The sequence below is a fragment of the Mauremys mutica genome, chromosome 10, assembly GCF_020497125.1.
Source record: "Mauremys mutica isolate MM-2020 ecotype Southern chromosome 10, ASM2049712v1, whole genome shotgun sequence".
NCBI lineage: Eukaryota > Metazoa > Chordata > Testudines > Geoemydidae > Mauremys > Mauremys mutica.
The window spans coordinates 52,055,670-52,079,551 of NC_059081.1; the positions used below are offsets into that span (position 1 = coordinate 52,055,670).

The 23,882-nt window shown below is 43.9% G+C and overlaps 1 protein-coding gene across 1 annotated transcript in view; it reads right to left on the reverse strand.

Moving 5' to 3' along the window:
* Positions 1 to 22,050, reverse strand: part of TMEFF2 (transmembrane protein with EGF like and two follistatin like domains 2) — a 171,496-nt gene extending 149,446 nt beyond the window's left edge. The window contains exons 1-4 of the mRNA XM_044978423.1: positions 21,639 to 22,050; positions 19,386 to 19,495; positions 12,378 to 12,507; positions 9,034 to 9,060 (exon numbers count right to left, since the gene is read on the reverse strand). Coding sequence (XP_044834358.1) covers positions 9,034 to 9,060; positions 12,378 to 12,507; positions 19,386 to 19,495; positions 21,639 to 21,825 — 454 coding nt within the window. The 5' untranslated portion in view covers positions 21,826 to 22,050. The remainder of the gene's footprint in view (positions 1 to 9,033; positions 9,061 to 12,377; positions 12,508 to 19,385; positions 19,496 to 21,638) is intronic.
* Between the last annotated feature and the right edge of the window lie 1,832 nt (positions 22,051 to 23,882).

Below are 23,882 nucleotides of genomic sequence, written 5' to 3' on the forward strand. Positions count from 1 at the left end.
GAGCACTATGTACACTGCAGGGTGTCATATGCTTTTTGATATAAGAGAATCACTTCCTTACATGCTTTCCTGGCATGCCATTGTTCCTGGAGGTTCAAATGCTTAAGATAACTATCCATAAATGTAAGCGACTGAGTGCTAGGGGCAGGATGTTCTCACTCAAAGGGCCTCACTTCTGGAATTCACTTCCATCTCTAGTGTGCACAAATTTGTTTAATTTGTGCAAAAGTCTATTTCTTTTCCCAGGCTTTTGCATGAGTGCCTGAAAAGGGGCAATGATAATCTTCAACTGCGGAGACTGGTCAACAGTTAGGGGAAACACTGTATAGTTTAAAGAATATTTGCCAATGTCCAAAGTTAAAACATGTTAAAATATAATGGAAGTTACACATTTAAGTCAAGGAGAGAGTATGGGAATATTCACTAGGGTTTTGGACCATGGCAGGGAGAGTGGGGGAGCAGGAGAGAGCCAAGCTTAAAATGTACTAAAGCATCTCAGTGACTTAGGAACCTCAGTCCCATTTGCAAAAGTGATTTAGGCATTTAGGAGCTTAACGCCATGTCTACGCTACCACTTATGTTGGCAAAATGTTGCTCAGGGGTGTGAAGAAAACACCCTCCCCTGAACAACAAAGGCATAAGTGGTAGTGTGCACAGCATGTGCAGTAGCAGCTCCTTAGAACACTCTGATCTAGCTCAAAGAGCTCTAACAAACTGCTAGCACACATCAGCAGGGTGCACACAGACAGTTAGACCCCGGCAGGCTAGTGTGGGGTAGACTGACACCCCAGCTTGTCATGGCCTAATTGTTTCTGTAGACAAGCCCTCATACTCCTAAGTACTCAAGTCATTTCTGAAAATGGGGACATTAGTGCCTTTGAAAACTATACCCCAAGCTATACACATATATTACAAAGAGGTTAACACAGTACAAAAAAAAAATTAGATAATGAAAACTGACCATCCAGATTGGGCACTTAGATTTAAATATTGCCAATCACATAACCAGTCACTCTTGCGTTACACTCACTACATTTTCTTATCTTATGATATTGCCATAAAAATATACTCCAAATGAAATTAAGCCACAAAACTCCCCGTTTGATGCACTACAGTTTTATATAATACACAAGATCAAACAACAATCTCAGGCCACATGATAGCGTACCTTATTATCTACAACATCCAGGCACAAAAGGATGGGTGTTTCAGTCTTAAATCTGAATTCCCTTGCTTTTGTAGTTTAAATTAGCCCACTCACATTACTCTCACATATATACTGTGCGTATGTGTTAGTATCACATTTATACACTGATTAATTCCAGGCAATGGACACTCAAGCTTTTATAGAGTATTGTGGCTCAAGTGATATTTCGAAGAAGGGGTTTACAACAACATTCATTATGTTCTGCATAGCCCTGCCTATCAATCTATCTTGCAACAAAGCAGAGTTGGGGGGAAAAATTAGTATAAAAGCAACAGCACTGCTGAATTTTGCAGTTATTCATACCAAATTAGTACACAGACAAATACAAATGTAATCAGGTCAAAGTAACTGTTTGGCTATTGAGAAAAAAAAGATGATGCATGAGGCTAAGTGTAACTGCTTGTTACCATAACTTGCTGCATGACAACTGGCCTTAAAATAAGTCAGATATTCAGGTTTTAAAAGGTTAATCTCTTTCTCTATTTTGCTTGAGACAAGAAGACTGGGTTAGTGCATTGGGATTACCTGCTCTTCTGAACAGTTTTATAACACACACCTGACACCTCCAATATCTTCAGGAAAAGGAAGTCAGGGCCCCAGGTCTGAAGCTGGATGTGTGTCAGTGGACACTCTGCCCACATTGAGCCCCAAAAACTTCAGTTTTGCCCAAGAGAGCAAGCAAGAAAAAATGAACTAACAACATGACAGGGGAGAGAGAGTGCGCTCATGATTAATCACGATGGGGTGACAAAGTAGGAACAATCTTAAAAATAATATGTAGGTCCAATTATTTGCTCAGTTACATTTGGGCAACCCCATGGCCTATTGAGAGGCAGCATGCTTCAATTGATAAGGCACTGGACTTGGATTCAAGAGACCTAGGTTTTATTCCCAGCTCTGCCACTGAGCCGCTGTGTGACTTTGGGCAAGTCACTTCACCTCTCTGTGCTGCTGTTTCTCCTTCCAACCTTTGTCTGTTAAGACTTTAAGCTGTATGGGGCAGGGAATGCATCTACATGCTTCCTAGAAAAATGGAGCCCTGATCTCCATTAGAGCCTCTACATGCTACTGAAACACGAGTAATGAGGATATTGATTAAGTATGTGACTTGGTTTCTTCACTCAACGTTATCCTAAACCATAATGAACATAAAATCAAGCTAGGATGAGAGGTGTGGAAGATGTGAGTCCTATCTAACTCCCACTGAAGTCAACAGGATTTCAACAGACATTGAGCTGGGCCCTGAAATTAGTTCTATGTAGATGCTCGGATACTGCTGTAATGGGGGCCATACAGGTACCTGGCTAGCTAGTTATCCATTAGGAAGGAAAGCTGAGCAACAGCGAGATCTATAAATACAGGTAAGGCAAGTGAAACGAAATTCTAGTGAAACAAGTAATCAAGGTGAGACTGTTCTGAGTACATTACTGACAATAATAAAAATATTCCCTCTTGAGTTTGTTGCTGTTTTAAAGAAGCTAGGAAACAAGCAAGATTTCATTGTGAAGCATTTCAAGACAATATAATCTAAAGAATAACGTAGATTCAAAGTGAATGGGATCTCTTTATATTCTTCTTCTTCAGAATTCTGCATATGAAGTTTTTCACATCAAAGCAAGATTCTTTTTTTATTTTTTATTGATTAGCCCTCTGCATTTGATTGGCACTACACCTTCTGGAGTACAGCTTTTTTTTTTTTTAAATAATTCTATCCCCTATTCCATGATCCACGATGAAAATATAGGGGTGGCTTTTATTTCTATACCTTTACGTTTCCTTTTAGGAAGCTTTTCCCATAAGGGCAGGAAACTGAGTTTCATCATATGTGTGTTCATCATTCCACTGGGTTCTCCAAACCATGAATGCTCAGGGGGTGTGGGCCCCTACACCTCAAACAGCATAAGAATCCCATTGCTCTCAGGACACTGGCAGAGGCCTTGTTTCTATGCACAGCTTCCTCTCCCCACGACTTCTGGAACATGGCTTCTGTAGGAGCTGCCACCCCTCAGGTTCACATAGCAGGAAGTCAGGAGCAGACTTAGGGGATGTTAATGGTACATGAAATCCAAATGGAAATCCACAAAAGCCATTAAGGGACTATGCAGTAGAGAGCTCACTGATTCCAACAGTGAAGGGAGAGTACAGTCTCCTCCTGTTAACCAGGCAGTAACATCTTAGGGGTGATGTGTGATTGTGCTCCCTACTGATTGAGTCAAGCCTTATGTCTGCATTACACACTAGTGCAGGGTTTGGAAAATTCACCAGACACCCTAATAGCTGGACTGAACCTACCAGCCCGAGGTTGATATTAAGGCATTGAGGAACGCAAACAGCAAAGTCTTTATAAGAAACACTCTCCCCTGTCACCTCCAGCTGCTGAAAAGCGAGGGAGTAGGGTGCTGAGATTTCTGCTAAAGTGTTTTCCCTGGACCCATCGTGGTGTCTCCATCTTTTGTATTAGCCTTTGAATAGAAGGTGTCAGATAAGTTTGTAGCTCCCCAACCCCCATTTGCTAGATGGGAGCAGGCACTTTATCTATTCGGCCCACTCCAGAGTCTCCTGGTTACTCTCTGAGGAAGAGATTTCCACTACTCTACTCACCTTCCAGCCCCTTTTTAAAAATTCAACCTCCCTCTAAATATCTTCAGAACCTGCCACTCTTGCTGCTCATACACTTCCCAAAGTCACAGGCAGCAATGGCACAATACTAACAAATTTTGACAGATTTGCTGATGCTTGGAGCCTTAGGAGTTGCAGCAGTGAAACTGACTAACTTTGTTTATTGACTCTGCTGCTGATTGGCAAGTCTATGACTAGCTTGAGAGTCACTGGCGCTGCCAGTCTGCAGACTTGGGAAGACAATACATTTGGAAGGTTATTTTCAAAACCATAAGAGGAAAAAAAAGTTGAAGTAAAATCAAGAATGCTCAAATTATGCAGGAGTTGATGACTAAATTCTCACACTTGGCAAGGAAAACTTCCCACTTATCACCGTTGAGTGGATCTTTCAAGCCCTGCTCTAATGAAATCTAGAATTTGTTGTAGCCTTTATGACAGTAGTATGATGTAGTGAGAGTGTTTACTTGACTTAGGTTTGGCTTCTCAAAGCACATTAATATACTTCTGTACTCTGAGAACTACATTAGCTGCCTACTAAATCTTGTATTATAGAAGGCAGCTTTGTAGACCTTTAAATGGACGCTCGAACTTGATCCCGTCTACTTCACAGATCTCTTTCTCTACTACCTGCCTAGCCAGGCCCTGAAGTCCTGTTCTACTTGTCTTTTGTGAACATCTGCTTTTAAACTCAAATTGTTTGGAAGTTGTTTTTGCTTGTTCTGCTCTTTCAGACTGAATTCACTACCTCAGCAGAATGGCCAAGTTTGTTCCCTCCATATTTTTTCTAAACAATCTTCAAATCATATCTGTTGTCTTTGCTGTGTGTATATATATAAAAACATTAATTTCATTTGACTCTGCATCTGAAAAATCACTTACAATTTATATTTAAGTTGGGCTTTTCACACAAATGATCTGTAAGTACTGATATACAGTATGAATCAGAAATCCTTCTTTTCTATGTACTTTTGAAGACTTCATCCACATTCTGTAGCCAGCTGTAAAGAGATTCTGCCAAGACAGAAATATATAGGCAAAATTTTCAGAAGTGACTAGAGATTTTGAGGTTTCAGGTTTTTTTTGGATGCCCACCATGAGACACCTTAAAAGGGGCCTGACTTCTAGAAAATACCTACTATCTGAAAGGCAGGCCACTTGATAAGGTGTCTCAAGCTGGCTATGCAAAAATGGAGGCATCCAAAAATTAGTAGTCACTTTCTAAAACCATGATCATTAGTCAATAAACATAATTCCTTTCCTATACTTCTAAATAAAATTTTAGCTGACTGAAAGTGAAATTAAATTACACTTTAAAAATTCAGATTTTTTTTGTCTTCCAGAAGTTGGGGCAACAAAAGAAGTGAACTTAGACAACAATAAAAAAATGCCAATTTACTTGTGATACAGCAACCAATGGTTGAGAAAAAAAAATTAATTCACTGTAAGTTAACCCAACCACTTAATGTCCATGGCTCAGTTGGCTTTCTGTAGTTGTACAATACATTTCAGACTATATGAGGCAATAACATGCCAATGGCATGGTTAGTCTTATCTACTGTGTGTAGGGTTTAAAAGAGTTTTACATAAGCATCTCCGGGTGAAAAGAAGTGTAGGGATCTGATTCCATCTCTCTTACTCCTAATTTACATCAGTGTAAGTTCACTGAACTCAATATAGAACTGGTGTGGGAGGAGAATCAAAACCTGTAAGTGCAAAGTATTATTATTAAAATTATCTAGGGTGAAACCCTGGCCCTGTTGAAATTAATGGCGGGGGGACACCTCTGGCTTACTTTTTGCCTTAGGTGACGTCGTCTTGTTTTGTATTTCACATGGAATAGACAACATAATTAGACTGGTGAGCCACAGAGAGCTGGTTGGTCCTATGATGTTAGCTCACCTCCTCATAAACCACCTGATAAATTACACAAATAACAGCTCTAGACATTTCGCCGCCCAAAGCACAGCGGCATGCCGCATGGGGTGCTCTGCCGGTTGCCGGGAGGGCGGCAGGCAGCTCCGGTGGACCTCCCGCAGGCGTGCCTGAGGAGGGTCCACTGGTTCCGCAGTCCGCTGGTCCCGCGGCTTTGGTGGACCTCCCGGAGGCGTGGGAGGTCCACCGGAGCCGCGGGACCAGCGGACCCTCCGCAGGCACGCCTGCGGGAGGTCCACCAGAGTCGCCTGCCGCCCTCCCTGCGACCGGCAGAGCGCCCCCCGCGGCATGCCTCCCCAAGCACGCGCTTGGTGTGCTGCGGCCTGGAGCTGCCCCTGGCTAAATCCCATCAAATAACATTCCTGCAATCATGAATGCAGCCTGGTTGGTCCATGAGACAATCTCACTATTAAGTTGTGATCTACATCATGTAAGATTTGGATGGTCCCCGTAACAGGGCAGCTACCTTCACAGCACCCCCTCATGACTAGAAGTCACTCTTCAGGGCCCCTTAAGAACTGCACATCACCCATCCAAAGGTACAAAACAGTCCCCTCCTGGGGTCCAATTGATTTAGTCCTGACAGAGTCTGGCCCCTCCAGGCCCCAGCCCCCCATTCAATCTCTCTCTTCTCGGAGCTGGGTGCCAGTACAGTCATCACTCCTGGGCTTTAACAGGCTGGAGCTCAGCTTTACACTCCTGGTGCCAGGGTTTTCCTCATTCTCTGCCACAGCTTCCTAGGCATCTCCAGCTTCCTGCTGCCCTTTGTAGGGGAATCAGCTCTCTTCCATGAGGCCCCATCAAGGTGGCTCAACACAGGTGGCTCCTTCAGAAACAGGTTTGGCTGATCCCAGGCCACCAGCCCTTAAGGAGCAAGCCATCCTGTTACAGTCCCTGTACTAGAACAATTCTGTAAGGTTTCCAACACCATAGGGGACTGTTTTATGGAGAGGTTCTGACTAACCCCGACGTGACTATGCAGGGGACTAGAGGAGAGCAACGTTTTCTCTCCTTGCACGCTCACATTAGGTCTATCCAGATATTTGTTCTGGGTGCTGAGGTGGGTGGCAGTGGGGTGGGAATACAGGGGTTTTGCACCCTATGCTTCCTTAGGGACAAAGTCATGGCCCCACTCTCCTATACACCAGCCACCGAGGCTGTGTTAGGACTAGTCACAATCTGGTCAAGTAATGATCCCTGTGTGACGTTACTGACATGAACTGGAACCGTATAGATCATTGTTGCGACCAAGGTCCTGTAGCGGCACCAAATCTTGTATAAAGGATCAAATAAGGTGTGTAAGACAAGGTTATGGTTTGCTGGTTATGATTATGATATCTTTACGTGTGTACCATTTTTGTAGTTAAAAGTTATGAATATTGGCTCTATACTGTCTGTATTTCAAACTTGTGCTATGCTTCTGGGTGACACCCCAGATAATTTGCGTAGCCTGCTTGATGGCCCATAAATGACCATCAGCTATACAACTGAGCCATTGAAAGAAGGCAGATACACCTTGTGACTCAGCCAGGTATGCAGGGACATGCCTATGGATAGAACTTTAAGGTTTTTTCTTGCCAGGTGCCCAAATGCCTGTCTTTGGAATAAAGAAAGAGGGGCCCCATGACAAGAGACTATAAAAGGCAGCTGCCTCATCTCCATCTTGTCTTCAATCCTGCTTCTTACTGCTGGAGGGACTTTGCTACAAACGGAAGCGCTAAACAAATGACTGATGACCCATCCCAGCTGTGGATGTACATCTGACTTTGTATGAAAGAGACTTGATTTGAACCTGCAGCTTATTCCATCATTGCTACAAGCCTGAACCAAGAACTTTGATTCCATTTAACCAATTCTAGCTCTCATCTGTATCTTTTTCCTTTTATGAATAAACCTTTAGATTGTAGATTCTAAAGGATTGGCAACAGCGTGATTTGTGGATAAGATCTGACTTGTATATTGACCTGGGTCTGGGGCTTGGTCCTTTGGGATTGAGAGAACCTTTTTCTTTTACTGGGGTACTGGTTTTCATAACCATTCATCCTCATAATGAGTGGCACTGGTGGTGTTACTGGGAAATTGGAGCGTCTAAGGGAATTGCTTGTGTGACTTGTGGTTAGCCAGTGGGGTAAAACCGAAGTCTTCTCTGTTTGGCTGGTTTGGTTTGCCTTGGTGTGCACAGAAACTCTGGCCTTTGGCAGTATCTGCCCTGCTTTAAGCAATTTGTCCTGAATTGGCACTCTCAGTTGGGTCCCGCCAGAACCAGCATTGTTACACCCTGCCCTACCACAGCCAGGGTGCTTGGGAAGCACTGTCCTTCTCTCTGTGGGGATGTTTACACTGCAATCCAAGGTGGGACTGCAGAACACCTGGACTAGCTTTGATCTAGCTCGCACAAAGAATAATAGCAGCGAAGCCATGACAGCCTGGGCTAGTCTCTCAAGTATCTACCCAGAGTCCTGGGCAGGTTTGCACAGCCCATGCTGGTTTGCATGTTGCACTGGCTTCGCTGCTATTGTTATTTGAGCTAGTCAGATCAAAGCTAGCTTGGGTACATCCATGTGTGTTGCAGTCACACCTCTGTTTGTAGCATAGGCATCCCCTTGGGCACAATGCGTCCCAGAGCCTCTTTTGCAGCTATGCACTGTCTCTTGCTCAGGAGGATTGTGTACAAGATCTATGATCTAACTCAAAAATGTTTAACTAACAAATCACCACACACCATTTTTTTAAACAAAATCTAAACTAACGGCCTAAAATATTTAACACTGTCCCTGTAAGTAGTTAGAGTCTGGGGTTTTGTTGTGTTTTCTTTTAAAGCCACATCATCATTTTCCTACCAATGACATTTCTGCTTCATAACTACCACAAGAATGCTCTCTAGTACTGCAAATTATTGGGTTTGAATCCTCCAGGGAGAAGATTGACAACACAAGGGGTTTCGTTTATGTTTTAAAAACAGGATAAATATTATTTTAAACTTAAAATAAATGAGTGTGCTAGAAACAGCAGATGGAGATAGAGCACCTAGTATAACTCATAAATAATACAGAATCCTCTCAGAAGTAATATGGTTGCTGAATTTCCCTAGAAAACGGCAGGTCTTTATGAGGTTTCAGCTTGACTAAAATGCAAACTGTCACTTCAGAAAAACCTAAATGAAAGACAATACACAGCATTACAACAAAACCGCAAAGCACATCCACTTACACTACAGAAAGGGAAAGACCTTGTGTGTCTAGATAGGCAGAGTAATATTAAAAGAGGACTCTTACCTCCATCCCCAGATCCTGAGCCTGCATCTGAAGAGAAAACACAATGAAATTTATATTCAGATGTGACAATATGACCTATGAATCTGTAAAGCAACACTGCTCAGTTAAATGTATCAGGGTGTATCTTATGTTTAATGTCATCCCTGGGTAAATTACAGAGATCTAATCTTTACATGGCTCGCTCAAGCCATCTTTCTGATGTCTGAATTTTCTTTTTAAAAGTCTCCATAAAAGAAAAAGCCCAAGCACAGGAGTGCTGTAATGTTCTCCTAAGTGTCTGTCTGATTTGCTGAGACTGATAAACCAGCTTCTTCAAAAGCTTTAACTTTGCAAAACTGTTAATCATACTTTACTGTGCAATTTCATTCCCCCCTTACACACGCCATATTTAAAAAAAAGAAAAAAAACTTTAATTCAGTGTTGGAACATATAAAAATAAATGTCATATATAGTCATAACAATCAAAGAGCTTTATAGATGTAAGAATATGAGAAATGTTTAATGACAAACACTGAGTCAGTATTCCTACCATAAACTGAATGCCTATGCAGTAAATAAAGGAAATATTTATAATGAACACCTAGCAAGCAAGCAAAACCTTTTTATAAAATTGCTAATCTTTCCTTCCTCTCTCCCCCACACACATTTTCAGAGTAACATTGAACATTGTCAGTTGAAATAATTAGTTTAATCCTTTAAAGGAAAGGTCAGAATTACAGACTCTCCTAATGGTTACTTGCTTATTAAACCAAGTGCTTTGTCTTTAAATCCTTCAACTTAACCTGAAGAAATTTAGATGGACTGTTTATGTTTCCAGCTTTAGGAAGAGCAGCTACATGAAATTATCAAGCAAAGAACTTCATTGAGAAGCATTCTTAACAAATCAATGTGTAAAAATGCACACAAATGGAGAGATGTCTGGCTAAAAGAAAATCTGAATTCTGTCTCCATTTTCAGCAGTTTAATACAATAAAGGCATTGATGAAAGCAAAAGAGAAAGTTACATTATCAAGAGCTTCTTTTTACCGGAGAGCTCAACTCGCAAGCACTGCTCAGTGTCAAAGGCAGTTAGAAAGGCAAACAAAGAGATTGCAAAGGCAAGATTGTGATTCTGTTTGTATATCAAGAGTTGAATCCCAATTTATTTATGGTCAGATCTTGTTAATCTAAGTCAGTTTGTAAACTCCATTATTATTCAGATAAAAAAAATCTTCAGTTTAGCAAGACTTTTTTTTTGCCACAGCAGTGGGTTACCAATTAAATCTTGCAGCTTGCTAAACAAAGAGATGAGCCACGTTACTCAATTATGTTGGTTTTTTAGCTGGCTAAATCTTGAAACTGGGGGCTTTTTCATAGTATGATCATAAACATCAGGGGCAATGAGTGGTTGGAATAGGGAATAAAATATGATGGTGCTCTACTACCTAGCATCCTTTGCAAACCCATATTCCTAATCTGATTCTCCAACCTACTCCCCACTACACACCCTCTCCAGGCCAGCTGCTTGGTGAGAGGAAGGTCTCTTCAATCTCACACCACTACTGGCTTCTGGAAAGCAGAGGCTCCCCACTCCCTCCCCTGCCTGACAGCTGGGAAGCCTTTCTCCCCTTTATGTACTCCATGCATTTCCCAGCTGTTTGGAGGAAAGAAGCTCCATGTTTTTCTTTTCTCCTTCCACACACTCATATCCAGACTCCACCTAACCATCCTCAAGGGGTTTCTTTCTCCTGATCCTCCCTTTCTCACCAGATGTTCTTATTGACATTCCCTCCACTGTAGGATGGGATTGCGCTGGTCCCTCTTACACCACCCTGAGGGGGGAATCCAGCAGATTCCAAACCAGTTGGTTTAGTGCTCTCCTCTCAGCATGATGAAATAGGGGTACTCTTGTGATTAACATTCTGCTCTCTACCTACATCCACTGAGAGATCCAGTAACTCCCCAGCAGCCCCAAGAAAAGCAAAGAGCACTCTCAGATAAGGCCCAATCTAAAACCCCACAAAGCGAATTGAAAGATTCCCATCGACTTGAGTGGGCTTTAGATCAGGTCCATAATTGATAGAATCCTTGTCTTTGTGAGGAGGGAAAAGAGACCAAATATTCAAGACTTCAGGAATCCCAGGTTTTCTTTTTCCTCCCTGAGCACCTCTAGCATCAGAGAGGATGTCTCCAAAGTGTCTACTACAAATAATGGGAGAGTTTAAGAAATGATGCAGCAAGGAAGTGGAATTATTCTATTAAACCTTTTGATGAAAAAAGCCCAGTATCTGTCCTAAAAGAAACTCTTCTGGCAAAACAGACTTTGCCTGCCTGAACTCCAGATAATACCAATTTGTAGACAAAGAACACTACAGAATGTGCATTTCCCCTTGAAAAATCTTAGGTAGCAATCTCAGACGAAGCATAGTTTACAGGAAGAAATTTTATTTTCTCTTAGGTGCAAGAAACACAGATTGCTGCAGTGCACAGAAAGTTTTTCTTACGTACTTTTTATTGACTCTTCTAGTCTAACCTGAAAAATTCTGCTTTACGTTTAAAGAGTTCCCTCAAGGAACAAAGGCTTATTCTTTCCCTTCTTTTCAAGTTAACTTCATTGCCCACCTCCAATGAGTACAGAACACAAAAGGAAAACATTGAAAACTCCAGCATAGAGCAAGTCAGTTTTCATGTCAGATTGTGCAATGGCCTTCTCTGTATTTCTTGGAATAATTCATTGAATGTTATTTCTCATGGCACCTTTCTTTGAATCTGGGCACTGTGAAATATTTGTAGCTCTCCTATATGTAACATACAGAAAGGTGAATGAGCACAATCTCATTAATTTAACTTAAAGTTTAAGGGCCAAAACCTTAGCCACTATAAATCAGTGTAGTTCCATGACAGTCACTGAAGATATGCTGATTTATACCATCTGGGGATCTAATCCTAAATATATAATAAAAAGTCTATGGGAAAGTTACCATATGCAGTAACACTCATAGGCTCTCCCTTCCAGATTACAGAGTGCCACTGACACAAGAAAAGTGTTCTAGGTTAACGTAATCTCTATGTCCAGTTACATGTATTCACACCATATATCTGTATACAATGCACACCACATGGCAGAATTCAAGACAAATATTAAAACAAAAATGGTATTCTATGCCCTGCTCCTCAAAATCATGTCAAGAATCTTTTAAAAAAAGGAATGGATGACAGTAGCTGCTTAAGGTCTATATAGTAAATTATTCATCTGGAGTTAATACGCCAGGAATCCAAAGAAACCGTATCATGATATGTAAGCTATTTTATCTGGTTTCAAACCAAGTTATCAATATAGTCTACAAACTGAGTATTATACATACCAGTTGCACATGATCCTTCCGACATCACAAGTATTTCACTCTGCTGCTTGCAGGCAGCCTGTCTCAAGTAGCATTCATTCTGATAGGTATCGCCATTGGAGCCACACACCGGTACATAGTCGCTGTTACACTAATGAATGCAGAAAAAGAAAGAATGTAATTAGTAACAACCACCAAATGGTATCATGCCAAGTCATACCCCCATCCACCAGTCAAAAAATAAAACACCACAAAAACAGGAGCTTAGAAACTGCCTGATCCTTGCTCATTCTTTTCAAATCTATCATTATTAGTAGGACTACAGGAAAAAAAGTGAAGGGATATTAAATGGTCATGCTTCAGGGCAAAACCCAACCTCTAACTGACAGGTGTGAGTAAGACTTCCCATATGGGCTAGTGTCCACTATAGGCTTTCATATATATATTTAAAGTAATTGGTGCTGGCTATTCAGAGACAGAATGCTAGACAAAATGTACTTCTGGTCTTATCTGGTATTGCAATGCATGCATTCCCACTCCCATTGGAGGGTAATAGGCATGCACACTCTCTCTCTTAATTAGAACTGACTGGAAAACAGGATGGATTGTTTTGTGAAAATTTTCACCAAAGATGTGTCCCCTTTTTAAATTAAAAATGTTGAAATTTTTCAACAAGTTCTTGTTGCAGTATTTGCTAGAGTTCACAGCTCTCCATTTCATGGTGAGGGCATCAGGGCCAGAATTACAAGGCATGTAAAGTCAATAATACAGAAGAGCAGAGAGATTAAATAATATACACTATCAGCTCAGCTGAAACTTCTGCTCAGTCTTGTCAACTATCAGCTTTATTTTCCTCCATCACAAAAAGAACAAGTTTTTTTTCCCCTGCTTGTTCATTTTAATAAAAATAATTCCATTTTATAATGGAAATTAGGCAACCTACAGGGTGTAGTTATCATAAGATAATCACACTCTGAGGTATTAGAGATACTTGGATGTGCCCTGTACCTGATAATTATGCCAGGGATGTGATTATCTCATGATTACTATACTCCTGATATGCCTCATTGTTTAATTATAACAAAAGTAATAATCAAGATTATTATTTACAAAAGATCACCTCTGTTTAAAAACCACATAAAAATTAAAAAGTCATACCATCAATTTAGCTGTCTTATGCTGAGTGTCTTATGTTGTGCTAATACACGTGATATCCAGTATGAAACTGATGTCAATATGAATTTGAAATCTGCCTAGATACGAATGGCTACAGAAATGATTAACACATGCGTGAGCTGAATTAATGGCTGGCCGCCACACAGGGATATAGCCAGGAAATTATTCAGACTTTGTCAGAGTGACATTTTGGTTGGTCCAAGATGAGTGACCTTTTCCCTATGTATTATATTTTCTTAAATCTCTCGGGCCTGCTATGCCACCTTCTTTTTCATAAACATACCAGCCAGGGCTTTATTCTCCTGGCCCACAGCTCATCAATTCTAAGATTTGAAACAATTGATTAAAATGTGCCTGTTTGCCATTTTGAGGAATACATTCTAAATCTGACCTATGTCAAGGCCAGAAGTGCGAGATTTCACGCAGAAGCTAAACGGTGATTTGGACAGAGCTGAAGAGTGGTTTGCAATAGTTTACACAAACAATTGGATTTTTTTTAAGCATGAAGGACCCAGTCTTAGGTGCCTTACACATAAAGTTCCATGGACACTATTGTGACTGTTTATGTGAACAAGACATTCAGGAGTTAGCCCAGAATATTGTAACATTCACCATCGCAAGTGGAAACACAGAGTTTGATCCTGCTTCCTATGAAGACAGTTGCAAATTTTCCATTAGTTTCAGTGAGAGCAGGATAAGATTCATAATGTTTATGCCAACTAGCTTCAAAACAATAAGGGCCACATCCTGCTTTCCTTACCTATGTCAGTGACCCCATTACCTCAGCTGTGGCCAGTCATGTGCATAAAGTGAGCAGGGTTTGGTGTAATAAATGAAAAGGTCAAGGGTGAAATCCTGGACCACTGAAGTCAACGGCAACATTGCCATTGACTACAATGGGGACAGGATTTCACCCAAAATTCTGTACATTTAGAAGTACAAAAGGTATTTGAGGGACTACTGCATTCTGTGGAGGATGTTACTGTGTTCTGATTTTACAATCTTTCTTTCTCTTCCATCTTGGCATTTTCAGGACTCTTGACATTTTGAAACTGAGAATCAGGCTCACTGGTGGAACTGTGCTTTGTGTAACACACAACAAGCCATGTGTCACTGCATACATATAGGTGACACATCCTTTCCTTTTCAAAATGTGTTCCCTGCAGGATGCATTTATGCATCTATTATCCATTATTTATGCCATCATCTATACAAAATTGTTACACTGACAAAAAGAAAAAAAATTAAAGCTGCTGCTCAGCAACAGTGAACGTGGGTATGTGAAGCTTTCAGAAGGTACTAACTATAGTTCTGAGTTCCAGTGACACTGAAGACTGGAAAAAAAAATCATATCAGAACTAAAGTGGGGAAGAAAAATCAAAATGGTTATCTTAATAATCTGATATCTCATGATCTGTCACAGCTGGATTCTGCTACATTATAACAATGGAAAGCTGGCATTCACAGCTTTCCATTGCTATAAAAAGTATTTCTTTCTGGTCCTAGAAGAGGTTAGTGGCATTTTGATTGTCACTATTTCCTCAATCCAGCAGTACATCCTGGGCAGTGGCTCAGGACTCAGTACACCAAGTCCTAGGCCTCAGGATGAGTTTCATTGAGGGCCAGATCATGTCAAAACTCCCATTCGCTGCCCTCACACGTGTATTTTTAACATATATTTGCTTAACCCAAGCAAGGAAGAACAGTAAGTATGTCCTAATTTAGCCATGCACAGGCCCTTGACTACCTTTCATAGCATTTGGAACCTTGTATGCCTATAATCAGAGGCATAGGAATATATTGGCTTAGCAGAGTTTATAAGGTTTATTTAACACCGAAGCTGACATACTTGTGTAACTCCCGCTCATGTTAGCACTACAAAACTGATTACCGTATATACTTGTTCATAAGCCAAATTTTCTTACTTAAAAAGGGAAGCACCAGAGAAGGGGGTCGGCTTATGAACGGGTATAGAGAGGGAGAGGTGGGACACAGCCCCTCCCCCCAACAGAGGGAGCAAGGAGGGGCAGCACAGCCAGCAGAGCCATAAGAGAAGAGGCAGGGGCAGAGTCTCTCCGCTTCTGGCCACGCTGCTCTTCCCCCAGCATCCAAAGCAGCTGCAGCTCTGGGGCTGCAGGCCGTGACACTCAGCCCCGCCTCCCAGAGCAGGCTGTGGCCACGCCACCCGGCCCGTCTGAGCATGCTGCGGCCGTGCCGCCTGGCCCAGCCCACTGGAACACGCTGCGGCCGCTCCGCCTGGTCTGGCTTGCTGGAGCAGGCTGTGGCCACACTGCCCAGCCTGCCAGAGCAGCTCCAGCCAGGCCAGAGACATCCTCTCCTGGCCCTCCCCAGGTGGGAAGAGATGGGATGAGTGTGGGGGTTCCAGGCTAGGGCTGGGGTCATTTGGGGGGTGGTCACAGGGGTTACTCCTCTGACCCCCAGCTTCTCCTCCCCAAAAAATTTCCCCACCAGTTGCTGTCCCGGCCCGTCAGGGTAAGCAGCTGGCACGCCAGGACACTTTGTTTACTTAGCTTTACCGCCGTGCCTACGAATGCTTGAGGTAAACAAACCATTTCGGCCCACCAGCGCTTATCCTGATGGCCCAGGAGCCAAAGTTTGCTGACCCCTGAATTATAGGGTCAGCTTATGAACGGGTCATAAAAAATTTCCATTTTTACTTATCCATCTTGGGGGAGGGGGGGAGTCGGCTTATAAATGAACCGGCTTATGATCCAGTATATACATTCCTACTCTCAGAAGCATGATCTGATAAATACTGTCACCACACTTCACATATTTTCAGCATGCAAAGGAATATGAAAATGCATTGCAATAATACAACTTTCAACTCCGTAACTAAGGCCCTGATCCTGAAAATACTTAAGCACATGAATAACTAATTCATGTGAGGAGCCCCATTGAAGCAAATGAGACTACTCACATAAGAAAAGCTACATGTGCGTGTAAATGTTTTCAAGATCAGGTTCTAAATGTAGAGAAACAAACTCAGCATCAACTGAAATACCTAAGTACCTAGTCAGTCATTTTCATATTGTCACAGAGGAAAAAGAATAGGGGCTAGGGCAGATTAGTGCATTCAGGGGCAGTCAGATAAAGGCCCTTCTAATATGCAGAGATTATGAGGTCATAAAAAGAAATGCTGGTTAATTCTAAATCCTTGAAGTTATTCCCTATAGCTAATAATGAGCTCCAATGAGAAGGAATGATTAATGGCCTGATACATTAATACTCAATGAACACATAGGGTTGTGCTCTAACACAAGCAGAAGTGAACTTCTGTTCTCATTAAAACAGATGTGGAGAGGATACTCTCTGGTGAAATACAAGTCCCTCACCAGGTGAAATCAATGGATGGCCTATATTTCTGCAGTGTTAAAAAAGCAAAAATGAGTCAACTGGGGGGAAACCCCCAGTCATTTATCTTCTGACTGGGAGCAGTAGCCCATTCAAATGACCCAAAGCAGTCTTGTTTTAATTTGCCTTTCAAGCAACAAATGTTTATTTTGTTAAATCAGTTTGGCCGGACACTATCTGAACCAGTGTTATAAAAAACAGATAAAGGGGTGGCCAGACAGAAGTCTTAAATAGCATAAAGGCAACCCTCATCTTTGCTTTCCAACTGCAGTACAAGGAAGTACCAGAGAAAACATGAAAAATAATTAAACTGACAGGCATTCCTCTGTTGATTTGCTCATTGTCACCATTGAGAAGTGTGGATGGAAAACAGGCCTGAATTCTGACTAAGCAAACCCCCTAACTTGAGCCACATGGATTTGTAACTGTATTCTATATACCCCACGTGTTACTTTGTGTGTTACTCAGTCAACCCATACTGTATTAGAATTCGTTTTCTGCTATCATGGTGTACCTTTCCTGCGTCCCAAACTGCCCACTGATGATACATGATGAACCAAGTTCCTCCCTGCTTTAACTCTATTAAAGTAAGGGATTTTCAGAAGTACAAGGATTACTTTGACTCTAGCAAACCGACAGCATCAGCCACACAAGTATTTGCATTGTGTGTATAGCATCAGCCATAGGTAGCTTGCATTACAAGCTCATGTTCAAAGATGTGGCTCCATGAATGGCCAAAGCCGAAAGAAAGAGCTCTGATTTCATATGAAGCCTGACCCAAAGCCCATTGATGCCAATGGATAGGTTCCCATTGACTTCAGCGGACTTTCAATGAGGTCCATGATTACCTGGTCACTTTACTTTCATCTAATTTAAGATTATAAACATTACCAAGATGATGAAACCTGGCAAGCCCGTATCTTATTTCTCTGGTATATTTCAACTGTCCCCCTGCATATGTTTTTCCAACATCAGCATAGATATCACTGATCTCCTGCATTCTACTGAGGTTTACTATGGCTTCTTTATTCTAAGTCACCAAAGATTGGCATGCTTCCTTGGGAAGACATAGCCTCCATTGTGTCCTGTCCTTAGCAAAGTCTTGGTTTGCTCCTCCCGGGCAATTGGTCCATTGCTTTAAACCAACTGCCTGTGCCAGGCTGTGACCAAACACAAGAACATAGTGTTCTCTATGGACATGTATGATCGAAATGTCAGTGGCACAGCACAGGTATCAGCCCCAGGCAACAGTGCAAGTCACAAATGTTGATTGCATTATAGGGTTTCCCTGGGAAAGAAAATGTCTAAACAACTAAACATGTTACAAATGCTAATGTTGCACCACTCAACTCTCTACATTAACATTTATTTTTAAATATGAAATGTTTGACCATATGTAAACTGGAAACATGATGAATTGGTTAGGGGCTATATATATATTATCTCTGTTAAAGGAAAAATACAATCATTTAAACAAAGTAATTTTAGTAAAATAATTGTTTTACATTTGGTGAGATATTCTTTCATTTTTTTAATTAAGGCATTATTAATTTTCTCTCTTTCCTCCTCAGATATGATATTTTTCAATCTTTAGAGTAAATAGTCTATCAATGCTCAATAATAAATTAAATCAGTCATTACAGATGAGCACAATACTGAACTCTGCACCATTCAGTATATTCTACTGTAACGATTTAAATAGTTATTAAAAGTTTTACAATTGAATAAAGCTCTATTAAAATACAAAAAGCCACTGGGGCATAGGTGTATATACAGCATATGCTGGTACAGTCTCAAAACTCAATAACTTGCAAAAAATTTATCTGGATAATTACACAAAACACAGCTGTTTTGGGTGTTATGCAAAACACACTAGAAGGAATATTTTATGATTAAACTGTGTGACTTTAAGGATGCCTGAGGTTTAGACTTAGCTGAATGGAGAGGGAAAAGAGAAAGGAGGAGGGGGGGAGAAAATCAACAATAGCCCACTAAAACTATCTAACACCTAAAGGAAGTTTGTGATTTTGGAAGGGGGGGGGGCTAAATCTGATAAGCAACCAGAAGCATTGCCACTATGCAGCCTTACTGAAAATACCATATAAGCACATTACAGATCCATTTCTCTAACTAGAACAGAACACTGAGTGTATAAAGCATGATCAGTATCATTAGTAAATTTGGAAAGGATTTAAAATCCTTGTTAAAAGGGCACAGCAACAAAATCACACATGCACAACCTGAAGCTGCAGACCCCAAAGGGACATTTATAACTGCAGCATCTGCATTTTCCCAGAGAAACTTATGTCTTTTTGACATCAGTTGGCTCTCCTGCCAGCTCTTTATACTTGCTGCCAGGTTTTCCCTCTAACTTCACTGCATGTAGAGAAATAAATTGCCAAGTGATAGGTTGTAAAGGGAGATCCCAGATTTGTATTCTCATTAGTGAATTAAAGAATGAAAGAGCAATCTTCTTACCTTGAACTGACAGACGCAAGTCACACTGTCTCCAATTCTTAAACACTCCCCATCAAATTTACAGGTATTGGTATCACAAAGAAAGAGATCATTTTCTCTGTCATCATAACCTCAAATGTAAACAGAAAAATACTGTCAGCTTCCGTCTGGCAGGATACACAATACAGGGTGATTGCTTTTCTAATTTACACAGCACCATAATCTTGTTGATGAAATAATACAGTCTGGATGTTCTGTCTTTCCTTGTTTTCAGTTATCCACACTTTATGTCCTTATTCCCCACACCTCCACCCTCTTTATTCTACAGTATTAGACTCCAGCTCCTCAAAAATGATCCAGTAACTAGTGTATTATATTTTCTTTGGTTGGTTCAACATTTTCCCATGCAATAGCAGATCTTTGGGTCTAAAGTCCAAACTGGAATTTCTCCAGACAATGCCATAACAAAGCCCCAGTAATAAAGATAAACAGGCTGTGTGTTTTCTGTGATGGTCTGTCTGATTCCAATGAAGACTGATCACCCCTAAGTTAACAGGAGGGGTGCCAGGTTCTTCAGAAGCTGCTGAGTGAACCTAGTTCTTTCCCTTCAGTTCTGCAGACAAACAGATCTGGCTGAAGATTTAGCTCATGAATGCCAGTGTGAATTTCAGATTTCACTAGTTGCCATCCCACTCCGACAGTGTGTAGCGAGGCATTAAACAAAACAGCTATATTACATTCCAAATCCATTAAGATTTAATCCCACTGATTTTTTAAATGTTCTTCTAACCATATCACTGAATATTAAAAATGAAAACAGTGAAAATTGCTTCTTGCCAACCTACGATATAGGATACATATATTACCTTGAAGGTTGCTATTTTCTCAGAATCCTATTATAAGGTCTAATTGCAGAAACACCTCGAATATCGGAGGCATAGCCTGCAGACCCAAATATTATACCCACTGTAAAGTCGGTGACTTTAAGGATGATAAATACTTGGGATCACCCTATTTTGAGTGGGTTTTTTTTTAAATCAGTTGATAGATAAGCATTTGACTTTAACCTATACACAGCACTTGTCTCCCAACCTCCAACACATACACACACAACACTGACATATTTAAACATACATCGCTTTGTCACTGAAAGAGAAGGAGTGATTCTGCTTCACCAGAAGCCTGCTAATGGGTCTGGAGATCTCTCTCCCTGTCTCTATATATGAGTGCTTCAAAAAGGACTGAGCCATCAGCTAGAAACAGAAAACCCGCACAGGCGTTGACAAACTGTGGCTGTATTGAAAATACTGCACAAATGGTAAACAGGCTCCACGCAATGCACTGTTATTATTGTATCAAGGGCTATACTGATCAGACACAAAGCCAGCCCGCAGCTGATCTAAAAGGGCAAGAACTCCGGTCCCCAGCCTCTTCCTTATTCAATTAGTACATTTCACCCGCACTGTGCCTGGCAGGCACCTTGCGAAGGGGCTGAAATTGACCAGATAAAGAGGAAAAGCCTGTTTAATAGCAGTCCGCAGGAGAACTCGAGGAAAGAGGCGTTACTTCTTGATCACTTGCGGCTAGCTACCCTGCCCTTTGGTCCTGTGAGTACCAGTGTGACAGCTGTAAACGGTTCCTCTGCTAACTTCTCTCCAGAAACTATAGGGTTTACAAAGTGAATACAATATAAAGAAAGACAGAAAAGCAAACAAAATCCCATTCCTACAACAAAATCGAAATGCCTGGAAGCGGCCACCAGGATTAACCTTCCATATTATCAGGAGTTGCTTTTTCTTGGTAAGGCGACCTAGCACAGACTCTTGCACTTTCTGCATGAAATCAGCATTTCTCAGACAGCCACAACGCGATTTATTGCATTCTCACTCCTCAAATTGTTTCTCTCTCTCTCTCTCTCTCACACTCACACGCACACACACTCTGTTCTCACTTCTAATACGTTAAAAACCAACACCCCATGGCATTGTTCAGTTTTGCGGGATCACAAAATGATAGCGTGTGTCCAGCCTGCAACAAACTCTGTGCACTACACCGCTGAAAGGCAGATGCCATTTGAGTGCAGGGTGGGGAAGTACCGAAACATGCCTGCACTTTCTGCCCTGCTGCCCAGTCACTCCTTTGTAAATGCACACTGGACAGGGAGGGCTCGCGAAGTGCTCTGTAATTTGCAGTCAGCGCCGCGATCTGCAGGTTTGGGGACGAGCCCGCCTTTGGAAAAGGATACAGAGAGGACGGATCTGGCTTGCAGCTTACCGGAGCAATTCCAGCCGGTAGGCGTTTGGCAGTCACTTAAGGAGGTAGGGAAAGCGGCAAGTTTCACTGGTCGGGCTATGAGGAGTAACATCACCGGCAGCAGCAGCCAGCAACAGCATCCGCCAAGTGTCCAGCAGCCGCCGCCGCCGCTGCTCTGCCGAGGGGGGGAGGCTGCCCCCAGCCCCATGACTTCTTAACTCAACTCGGCGGCAGCAGCCGCAGCCGCAGCAGCCGCCGCCGGGGGCTCCCCGAAGCGGCGCGGTCTCGGGGCTCCGGGGGGGCTGCCTAGCATCCCGGGGCGCCCGGCCAGCAGCGGGTCCGGAAGAAGCAGCCAAGTCCCGGCATGACGCTCCGGAGAGTTTCGCGGCGGCGGCAGGCTCCGGCGGCGGCGGGCTCAGCCCGAGGCGCGGCGGCGGCCGGGCAGGAGGGAAGAGGCGGCGGCGGCAGCGGCCATGGGGCTCCGGGCGGGGAGGGAGTCAGGGCGCTCCGCAGCCCAGCGGCCGCCGCCTGCTCTCGCGCTCTGCCGCCCGCATCCCTCTGGCGCGGGGGAAGCAGCAGGTCCCTCAGCCCGCCGGGGTCACGTGGCCAAGGCAGCCCGGCCGCTGATTGGAGGAGCGGGATGCAGGTCCCCCGGCAGGGCGGGGCCGGCGGCGGCGGCGGGCGGAGGGATGCTGCGGCGGCGGCGGCGGCGGCGGCTGCCCGGCACCGGGCTCGGAAGGCTCCGAGCTGCGCCGCGCAGGACCGGGCGCCGCTGACAGCCCCCGGCCGCCGCTATGGCTCGGGGGAGCTGAGCCGGGGTGGGCTGGAGCAGCAGCTCTCCGGCCTCCCCGCCGCACCGGGCGCGCCGTGCACGCTTCCCGGAGCGCCTCCGGCGGGACCCGCAGCCGCTGAGAGAGCCGGGGGCTCCAGGCAGGGCGCACCCCCATAGAGCTGGCACGTGCGCGGCACGCTCTCTCCTCCGCCCCCCGCCCCGGCCCTCCACGCACAGTCACACACACGCGTGCACACGGCTGCAGTCCCACATGCATGCGGGCTGAGTCGCTTGTGCGCATTGCACGCGCACAGGTACACGCGTGACCCGCAGCAGCTGCGCGCATACGATGAGCCCGGGCTCTGGTGAAGTTCCTAGCAACTCCCCCCCACCCCCAGCCCCTGAGCTGTTCGCCCGTGGATGGGTTGGAGTGGGGGTGGGGAATGGCAGGTCGGCTTTAAAGCGGACAAACAGCCCCGGCGGTTAAAAGGGTGGAGAGGAGGCCACCCGAGGAAAAGGCGAGATCCCCGGCCCTGCCCAGAAGGCAGCAGCACGCACTAGATCTCGGCGCGTGCAGCGACAGCAGCATCCCGGCGGAGCAGCTGAAGGAAAACGCGCGATCACGGTGGTATGCAGAGGAGCTCTGTCAGCCTCAGACGTTTGTGCTTGGCTGGGAGACTGTGACACTGCGCGGGAGTCTGTCCAGCGGGGCTGGCAGGATCCGCCTTGCGCCCGCTGCACACTTCGCAGCCACCCCCCCCCCTCCCCGCGCCCGGGACCACTAATGGGGCCATCACTGATCGCCAGAGACGGACCCTGGGGGGGGATCCTCCTGCCTCCCTCCTCCCATCCCACCAGGGAGTTACCGAACCCCCGTGGCGCGCGGCCGGGGTCCGCACAGCGCCCAGTGTTTGTCTGCTAAGAGGTGCACGTAGAACAGTTTGTTTGGGGAGCACCACGCTCACTCTTCGCCCCGCAAAGGGGACGTCAGGGTCCTTTGCCTTGCACCCGAGCGCTGGCTGAGCGAGGCAGACAGCAACAGGAGGCTTTCAAATGCAACCTCCCCACCCCTCCCAGCCTTCCTCTGGCCCGTCTCCTTCCAGCTGTGAGCGCACAGCAGCAAGATCCCTCCAAGTTAGCGCAGTCGGGCTCTGGTGGATCGGCGTGATGGGGACGAGGCCCAACTTCCCCTCAACCTCCCAGGTAAAGAGCCCAGGCTCACAGCCATCCCCGCCTCCAACAGTTAAAGTGCAGCTTTCACAGGCTGGGCTGTGGCTTCTCGCTCCTTGTTCGGGGAGGCTCCATAAAACACGGATCAATTTACCCAGACGGCATCAAAGACTCAGGTTTTTTTTCTAGACGCAGCAGCTGAATCAGTTAAGGAAAAGGCAGAGCCATTAGCTAGAACGGTCATCCCGTAACGCAGAGGACCAGAAATCAAAGGGCTGCACGCGCTTTCTGCGGCAGCGCTTTACACACAAGTAAAATCACAT